Source organism: Coregonus clupeaformis, chromosome 25 (assembly GCF_020615455.1).
Source record: "Coregonus clupeaformis isolate EN_2021a chromosome 25, ASM2061545v1, whole genome shotgun sequence".
Lineage (NCBI taxonomy): Eukaryota > Metazoa > Chordata > Actinopteri > Salmoniformes > Salmonidae > Coregonus > Coregonus clupeaformis.
Genome location: NC_059216.1, coordinates 1872501 through 1882500, shown reverse-complemented (window position 1 = coordinate 1882500; position 10000 = coordinate 1872501). Strand labels below are relative to the sequence as shown.

The 10000-nt window shown below is 48.3% G+C and overlaps 1 protein-coding gene across 2 annotated transcripts in view; it reads left to right on the top strand.

Annotated features, from left to right (window-relative positions):
• LOC121568143 (rho guanine nucleotide exchange factor 17) overlaps positions 1-10000 on the top strand; it is an 85931-nt gene that overhangs the window by 65344 nt on the left and 10587 nt on the right. For both annotated transcript variants that reach the window (XM_041878724.2, XM_045207459.1), the window contains 3 exons: positions 1454-1636; positions 6446-6562; positions 8745-8837. In XM_041878724.2, coding sequence (XP_041734658.2) covers positions 1454-1636; positions 6446-6562; positions 8745-8837 — 393 coding nt within the window. The remainder of the gene's footprint in view (positions 1-1453; positions 1637-6445; positions 6563-8744; positions 8838-10000) is intronic.

Below are 10000 nucleotides of genomic sequence, written 5' to 3'. Positions count from 1 at the left end.
TTGCCTGGATGTGTTCCCATTTCACGAGGATGGTTTCGGGAAATGGTGGAATTTTCCAAAAATAGAAACATATTTGTCATGCTATGTAATGTGTGTGTGTGTGTGCCTATCAGGAACAAAATATTAACTGGAACTCTATTTTGTGATAACAGTTCTGTAGTTGATTGAGGTTGATTATGTGTGCGGGACCGAAGGAGGAAGAAATAAAGGGAGAGAAGAAGAGAGGGGGCCGTTTCACATCCTCGGTTTTGAAAAATGAAAACATTTGAGACTGTAGATACTAGGACCGGGAATGGCCAGGAACCTCACCATACCATATTATCACCATACTGAGGGACCTCACCATACCATATTATCACCGTACTGAGGGACCATGTGTAATATGCGGTAGTTTATGTATTGTATAACAGCACAAGCATAATTTTAATTCAGGTTTTTTTTCCAGGCTTGGGCACATAAGCTCTAATATGCGTATGGGTGTTTTGAATGAATCATCACCTTAGAAAGCGCTGTCCAGTTCGTCGTGTTAGGCTTTGAAACAGCATCCACAAGGACCCATGTTTTCCACTCAGATTCAACCTGCTGTTGAACTTCGTTCTTCCAATTGATCAATCACAGTGAGGTGACTTTTAAAAGCACGATACTGCTTTGATGATACGTGTTTGATGTGGTTCTCGGATCGCATTTGCATTGATGTCAGAGTGGTTAGAGGGACAATGGAGCCCTGAGTACCAGGCCATTAGGACCTGATGGTAGTTGGGTAGATGGGTACGACCAACGCATGTCCAGAGTGCATAAGAGGAGATTACCGCGACTCAATGGTCACGTGGAATTTTACTGCGGTAATACGGTCACCACAGCAGCCCTATGGGTACAGCCTACTAGTTCAAAAATAATATTGCGACATTATCGATACGATATATTGTCAAAAATAATATCCTGATATGTAACTGTATCCATTTTTTCCCCATCACTAGTAGATACTGTGGGCCCATAGGGACACGGAGGTGTTTCCTTTAATCAAAGCCTGTCTTAGAACATACGCGCGCACGCACACACACACACACACACACACACAGAGTACTCACAACCTCTTGGCTCTTTTCCTTATGTACAATAAAGGCTGGTTTTAACTCTAGCTCTCTCTCTAACTCCCCCCTCTCTATCTCTCTCTAACTCCCCTCTCTATCGCTCTCTCTACCTCCCCCCTCTATCTCTCTCTACCTACCCCCCCCTCTATCTCTCTCTACCTACCCCCCCTCTATCTCTCTCTCTACCTACCCCCCTCTATCTCTCTCTCTACCTCCCCCTCTATCTCTCTCTCTACCTACCCCCCTCTATCTCTCTCTCTACCTCCCCCCTCTATCTATCTCTCTACCTCCCCCCTCTATCTCTCTCTCTACCTCTCCCCCTCTCCCTCCCTCCCCCTCTGTCTCTCTTTCTCTCTCTGTAGGGCTATATGCGGCCTTTGAAGCATTCAGACAGTGGATCCCTAGTTGATCCCTCATTGGTGGATGAGATGTTCTATCAGATCCCAGAGATCCTGGAGCACCATGAGCACTTCCTGGAACAGGTCACCGGCTGCATCAGCCAATGGCACGACAGACAGACTGTGGGCCAGTTGCTTATCCAATCGGTAAGTACCTCCCTCCATCCAATCACTGTGAACAATGGACAATGGAGAAACCACGGGTGAAAGTAAGTTGGTAGGGTCACAGTAAAATAAATAGCGGGGGGGGGGGCATGCCTTACCAGTAGAACATGAGCCTATCACAGTTAACACAAAATGCCAAGACAATGGTAAGCTATTACAACACAGCCGCATGAAAAGTGAGAGAATTGATTTGAAACCGGGTGGTGTACGCTCCAAATTGCGTTGTGGTTCGACGAGAACAATTACATTTTGCCAAGGCGGAAATGAGTGACCGAGACCAAGACGCGCCCCGGACAGCAGTCCACGCATCAACACGCAGGCTACAAGTGTAAGCCTAATGACAATCACAGAATGTCATTACATACACGTAGGTGTTTTGTAACAGATATATTTTTCTGTTCATCATATTACGGGTGCACAGTGCATTGTTTTGGATGCTGGAATGATTTAGTGAATGGACGAACGTGCCTGGGTAGACTACAGAAGCGCCTTTTTGAAGTGATTGTTTGACAATCAGATGAAAACATCATGACTGGTTGTGTTTATGCCACATTACAAGGTAATGCATGTTAAAAGTGATATGACCGATCTTTACTAGGCCCACAGAGATTGGGGGGTCCTGGTGTTTCACTGCCTTCTTGCTACAGGACACACACACACACACTTCACCCCTAAATAGTAAGGTACAGTGACTTCCCCCTGAGTCTCCTCCCTGTCTCCTCTCCTGGTCCATATTAACTACCTGCTGGTAGCCCTCTGGTTCACCCCAACACACACACCTCCCAGTCTAAACACAGACAACAACACCTCCACGGCCAAAAGAACAAAGGCCTCTCCCTCTGAGGGCAGAGAGACTTAAGGCGTATGCTTGCTTCCCAGCAGAAACAGTTAGGAAGAGTTTGTGTATATATTATGACAACAATTTGTGACGTTTTTGTTTGTTTTGGACTTCGGCATTTTTCAGCTGTCCAGGCACACACACAAAAATCTTGAGGCAAGCCTAAGTCAACGCCCCTTCGTCTGTGATTGGTCAACAGTAGGGATTCTTCAATAAAGTCTGTTGTCATTCAACGACAGAACTCGTTTTCATGCTCATTGTTTCATTGAGAAATACTGCACCAAACATCTTACTTAGTTGTCAAAATTAATGACAGATTTCTTGAGTTATCTTAGATTAATTCTGACTAATTTGAGGAAGTGTACTGGCTACGGCGTCTCAAAATGGACAAACTTGTCTAGGCGCCAGCCTAATTGAAGCGTGCTGACTCCTTTATCCTAACCGGTGTAGCATCGCTAGCCTATTCAGTCAGATTGTGTAGCATTGTTAGCCCATGCTAGTGGAATGCAGTCAGAATGTATAGCATTGTTAGCCCATGCTAGTGGAATGCAGTCAGAATGTGTAGCATTGTTAGCCCATGCTAGTGAAATGCAGTCAGAATGTGTAGCATTGTTAGCCCATGCTAGTGGAATGTAGCGAGTAGTAATCCCTTGACCTCTCTGAACTGTCTTTGAGCTAGACATTTCTGCTACAGTGAGGTCAACTCTCGGAGTGTGTGTATTGTGTGTGTGTGTATTGTGTGTGTGTGTGTATGACGTCAGTTTACACACAGATGTCATGTCACCCCCCTCACCCTCTCTCACCCCACTCCCTCTCTCACGCCCCTCACCCTCTTCATCCCTCTCTCACCCCCTCACTCCCTCTCTCTCTCACCCCCTCAGCCCTTCTCCCCCTCTACAGTTCAGCCCCCCCTTGTGATGATACCCTGTCAAAACACATCTGTCTCAGTATCCCTGAACTGGCCTGACCCCATGTAATAGCACACACAGACCCTATATGCCGACTATGCAGTCCTGCTCCCTCCTTGGACAGACAGCCGACAGTAACATCATGTATAGTTGGTAGACCCAGGATAGTGGGTTCGATTCTTGGGACCATACATACGTAACATTTATGCACGCATGACTGTAAGTGGCTTTGGATAAAAGTGTCTGCTAAATGGCATTTATTATTATTATTATTATTATTATTATTATTATTATTATTTAAATGGCATTTATTATTATTATTATTATTATTATTATTATTATTATTAGAGAGTCTAACGGACAGGGATTATACTGTAAAGATTATACTATACTATAGAGCCAGGGAGGTTGTGTAAGAGAGGGGAAAGAGTGACAAGAGAATGGGGGAGAGTGGCTGCTTGTGTAACTGGAGGGAGGGGAGACGGGTGACTGTGTAGGTGTATAGCACAGGAGGCTGCTGAAGGGACGGAGGAGGGAGGGATGGAGGGAGGGGAGACAGGTGACTGTGTAGGTGTATAGCACAGGAGGCTGCTGAAGGGACGGAGGAGAGAGGGATGGAGGGAGGGGAGACGGGTGACTGTGTAGGTGTATAGCACAGGAGGCTGCTGAAGGGACGGAGGAGAGAGGGATGGAGGGAGGGGAGACAGGTGACTGTGTAGGTGTATAGCACAGGAGGCTGCTGAAGGGACGGAGGAGAGAGGGATGGAGGGAGGGGAGACAGGTGACTGTGTAGGTGTATAGCACAGGAGGCTGCTGAAGGGACGGAGGAGAGAGGGATGGAGGGAGGGGAGACAGGTGACTGTGTAGGTGTATAGCACAGGAGGCTGCTGAAGGGACGGAGGAGAGAGGGATGGAGGGAGGGGAGACAGGTGACTGTGTAGGTGTATAGCACAGGAGGCTGCTGAAGGGACGGAGGAGAGAGGGATGGAGGGAGGGGAGACGGGTGACTGTGTAGGTGTATAGCACAGGAGGCTGCTGAAGGGACGGAGGAGAGAGGGATGGAGGGAGGGGAGACGGGTGACTGTGTAGGTGTATAGCACAGGAGGCTGCTGAAGGGACGGAGGAGAGAGGGATGGAGGGAGGGGAGACAGGTGACTGTGTAGGTGTATAGCACAGGAGGCTGCTGAAGGGACGGAGGAGAGAGGGATGGAGGGAGGGGAGACAGGTGACTGTGTAGGTGTATAGCACAGGAGGCTGCTGAAGGGACGGAGGAGAGAGGGATGGAGGGAGGGGAGACAGGTGACTGTGTAGGTGTATAGCACAGGAGGCTGCTGAAGGGACGGAGGAGAGAGGGATGGAGGGAGGGGAGACAGGTGACTGTGTAGGTGTATAGCACAGGAGGCTGCTGAAGGGACGGAGGAGAGAGGGATGGAGGGAGGGGAGACAGGTGACTGTGTAGGTGTATAGCACAGGAGGCTGCTGAAGGGACGGAGGAGAGAGGGATGGAGGGAGGGGAGACAGGTGACTGTGTAGGTGTATAGCACAGGAGGCTGCTGAAGGGACGGAGGAGAGAGGGATGGAGGGAGGGGAAGACAGGTGACTGTGTAGGTGTATAGCACAGGAGGCTGCTGAAGGGACGGAGGAGAGAGGGATGGAGGGAGGGGAGACAGGTGACTGTGTAGGTGTATAGCACAGGAGGCTGCTGAAGGGACGGAGGAGAGAGGGATGGAGGGAGGGGAGACAGGTGACTGTGTAGGTGTATAGCACAGGAGGCTGCTGAAGGGACGGAGGAGAGAGGGATGGAGGGAGAGGGCAGCTCTTTTCTTGAGGGGTCATAATGCCTATTTCTGTTACCATTAAACCATACCCCTTATCATCCCTCTCTCGCTCTCTTTCTCTCCGTCTCTCTCACTCTCTCCGTCTCTCTCACTCTGTCTCTTTCCATTTCCTTTCCCGCTCTCATTTCTTTCTCTCCTCCTCACTCATCTCCATTGTGTAGAGGAAAGGCAGGTCAGTGTGTGGAGCATGCCATAATGCGTGTTGTGCATGTCTATGTTTGTGCTCTCCATCATCTCTCCCCACTGAGGATCCCTTTTCCCCGCTGAGGATCCCCTTTTCCCCGCTGAGGATCCCCTTTTCCCCGCTGAGGATCCCCTTTTCCCCGCTGAGGATCCCCTTTTACCCGCTGAGGATCCCCTTTTCCCCGCTGAGGATCCCTTTTCCCCGCTGAGGATCCCCTTTTCCCCGCTGAGGATCCCCTTTTCCCCGCTGAGGATCCCCTTTTCCCCGCTGAGGATCCCCTTTTCCCCGCTGAGGATCCCCTTTTCCCCGCTGAGGATCCCCTTTTCACTTCGGTTTTTAAGCCTGGAGGGAGGCTTCCTATGTATCACCATATTGGCCAATCCCAGCCAGAGCCAGGCTCACCAACCACTTGTTGCCGGGCAGGATTCACCCTCCTTCAGAGTCAGTTTATAGCTTGTCCCATGCTTTGAAAACAGTCCGCGCATATATTATGACGAAAGTTTGTGACGTTTTTGTTTGTTTTGGGTTCGGTAGTTTTTTTTTCTCCTAGTAGGAGTGTAAACTATGGACGGGATTCTTTAATGTAGTGTTTGATGTCATTCAACAAGAGACAATTAGTTTTCATGCACATTGTTTCACTTGAGAAATACTGCACCAAATGTCTTAGTTAGATGTAAAATTGCGCGATTAAGACCTACTCTGCAAAAACGTCAACATTTATTACATTTATTATTATCTTAGATTAATTCTGACTATTTGAGGTGATATGTACTGGCTATGTTGTTGCTATGGCGTCTCTAAAGGGACAAACAGTAATATTGCCGCTTTTGTTCTTGTTTTTCAAGCAAAAGTATTTTTAAGGGAGTATGCGAGGTACAGACTTTCGCTTCAAGTAGCCAAATTATGCTAGGAGCAAACCAAACCTAATATGAGGGGGGCCTTTTACATTATGTTTATATTCTTGTTTGCCTGTTAACTTTCTCTCTCTTTCCTCCCCTCTCTATCTTTCTCTCTTTTACACAGTTCTCCAAAGAGATTCTTGCTAATATTTATTCAGCATATATCGATAACTTTCTGAACGCCAAAGACGCAGTGAGGATTGCAAAGGAGGCCAAGCCGGCATTCCTCAAGTTCCTGGAGGTGAGTGTGTATGTCCGCTGTCGATATGAGTGTGTTTGTGTAAATGAGTGTGATGCATGGACTTGTCTCTAAGTGTCTTTATCTACTGTGTGCGCGTGTGTGTGCGCGTGTGTGTGCGAGTGTGTGTGCGCGTGTGTGTGTGTGTGTGTGCACATCCTGTCCCTCCTGCTCGTCCAATGGCAGTTTTCTCAGGACTAGATCGCTGATCCCCTAATGCCAGGTGTATGATCCCCTAATGCCAGGTGTATGATCCCCTAATGCCAGGTGTATGATCCCCTAATGCCAGGTGTATGATCCCCTAATGCCAGGTGTATGATCCCCTAATGCCAGGTGTATGATCCCCTAATGCCAGGTGTATGATCCCCTAATGCCAGGTGTATGATCCCCCTAATGCCAGGTGTATGATCCCCTAATGCCAGGTGTATGATCCCCTAATGCCAGGTGTATGATCCCCTAATGCCAGGTGTATGATCCCCTAATGCCAGGTGTATGATCCCCTAATGCCAGGTGTATGATCCCCTAATGCCAGGCGTACACTACACAACTTTCAAAATCCTAACATCGCTGAGCCCCTTACATTAAACGACCGTCTTTCCTGTAGTTGTTTGTCTTGTCAACATAGTGGTGCGCACACTACCGGTAAATGATGTGGCACAGACAGGAAGTCACACACTACAAGATTCTTCACGTAGTCGTGAGGATTTTCCATACCACCACGCTGTCTCACTAAAACAATGATGCGATGATGTGATTAGATTGTTAACGTAGCTGGAACGAGCGGTGGCTCAAAGCAGCCTCATAAACCTTTTCAGTCAGACATTCACGCTTGTCATACAGAGTTGAAATATCTAGCCAACAATTTGAATTTAATAACATTGCTTGTGAGCTTCAGAGCTGTTACGATTTGACACGTTGGCTTTGGTTAAAGGCAGGTAGAAACGCATGCTAGCAGTAGTCATCCCTCCTTCTCTAGTCTACACATTCAGTCATCATTTCACTGGCTTCTTCTCTGGCGAGTTCTCATTGGCTATCGCTGATCACCTTTCTCAAAACTTGTCATTGCACGTTCATGCTACAAGAGCATTGCAGATTTTGTGTCGATAAAATCAAACATGTTTGAAAATATCTGGTCAGGATGTCTGGGACTTCTCAGAGACGGGATCGGTAGCCCTCAGATTGCGACTCTGACCAGAGTAGGCAACGACATGGGGATTTTGTCTCCAATCTCAAAAAAACTGTCTGGGACAGCTAAATCAGGGCCAAAATAGTGTAGTGTACACCCGGCTTGAGGTAGAGCGGTCTGGCCCAGCTCTTTGGATTACACACACACACACTAGTGTGACAGGCAGGTTCCACTGAATTGAATCATTTACATTTGAGTCATTTAGCAGGGGTGGGAGGGCCAAGAGACCTGACGTGGCAGAAGGAAACACTCAGGTTGGGGTGTAGAGTTTGAGCATAGCCTCTGAAGGTGGGGAGAGGCCGTTCCTCACTAGTCACCACAGATTACTAGTCACAGGCAGAGCTGAGACATGGAGCTCAGAACATGTGGATGTGTGTTCCTCATGCCTGTCTGTGTATAGTTCAGTGTATCAGCTGTTGTTTTTCTCCCCTCTGTAGTTGACCTTTGACCAGACTAGATGATGACAGTTAAAAAGTCACAGGTCTTCTTCAGTGACTCGGTCACAGTAGGGTGACTCTGAACAGAATGTGGAACCATATCGCCATCTAGTGTCTATGGGAGAAACCAGACAGATTATTCACACTGTATGGCTCATATGTCTGTCTGACTAGAACTCTGTCCCGTTCTCCCTGTCTCTCTCTTCTCTCTCCCTGTCTCTCTCTTCTCTGTCTCCCTGTCTCTCTCTTCTCTGTCTCCCTGTCTCTCTCTTCTGTCTCCCTGTCTCTCTCTTCTCTGACTCCCTGTCTCTCTCTTCTCTGTCTCCCTGTCTCTCACTTCTCTGTCTCCCTGTCTCTCTCTTCTCTGTCTCCCTGTCTCTCTCTTCTCTGTCTCCCTGTCTCTCACTTCTCTGTCTCCCTGTCTCTCTCTTCTCTCTCCCTGTCTCTCTCTTCTCTCTCCCTGTCTCTCTCTTCTCTGTCTCCCTCTCTCTCTTCTCTGTCTCCGTCTCTCTCTCTTCTCTCTCCCTGTCTCTCTCTTCTGTCTCCACCCCCCACCCCACAGACCAGTATGCGTGAGAACAAGGAGAAGCAGGCCCTGGGTGATCTTATGATCAAGCCTGTCCAGAGGATCCCCCGTTATGAGCTGCTGGTCAAGGTGAGTCCCCTCCGCTCTACCTAACTGGTCAGGGTGAGTCCCCTCCCCTCTGCCTAACTGGTCAAGGTGAGTCCCCTCCGCTCTAACTGGTCAAGGTGAGTCCCCTCCCCTCTGCCTAACTGATAAAGGTGAATCCCCTCCCCTCTGCATAACTGGTCAAGGTGAGTCCCCTCCCCTCTGCCTAACTGATAAAGGTGAATCCCCTCCCCTCTACATAACTGGTCAAGGTGAGTCCCCTCCCCTCTGCCTAACTGATAAAGGTGAATCCCCTCCCCTCTGCATAACTGGTCAAGGTGAGTCCCCTCCCCTCTGCATAACTGATCAAGGTGAGTCCCCTCCCCTCTGCCTAACTGGTCAAGGTGAGTCCCCTCCCCTCTGCCTAACTGGTCAAGGTGAATCCCCTCCCCTCTGCCTAACTGATAAAGGTGAATCCCCTCCCCTCTGCCTAACTGGTCAAGGTAGGTCCCCTCCCCTCTGCATAACTGGTCAAGGTGAGTCCCCTCCCCTCTGCCTAACTGATCAAGGTGAGTCCCCTCCCCTCTGCCTAACTGGTCAAGGTGAGTCCCCTCCCCTCTGCCTAACTGGTCAAGGTGAGTCCCCTCCCCTCTGCCTAACTGATCAAGGTGAGTCCCCTCCCCTCTGCCTAACTGATCAAGGTGAGTCCCCTCCCCATGGTTCCCTCTGCCTAACTGGGATAAGTCCTAGGCGAGTCCCAGGCTTCTCCTGGCCTAGCTATTTCCCCAATGTCAACCAGTTTAGTGTTGAAGGCCTGTGTATGAAAGATGAAGGTAAGCATGTGTATATGAAGGCGTATTCTGTTGCAGCTGACGCTTCCTTTTACTTGGTAGTCAAATCAAATCAAATCAAATGTATTGGTCACATACACATGGTTAGCAGATGTTATTGCGAGTGTAGAGAAATGCTTGTGCTTCTAGTTCCGACAGTGCATTAATATCTAGCAAGTAATATCTAACAATTCCACAACAAATACCTAATACACAAAAATCTAAGTAAAGGAATGGAATAAGAATATATAAATATATGGATGAGCAATGTCATTATCAGAGTGGCATAGGCTAAGATGCAATAGATGGTATAGAATACAGTATATACATATGAGATGTGTAATGCAAGATATGTAAACATTATTATGATAGTATAGG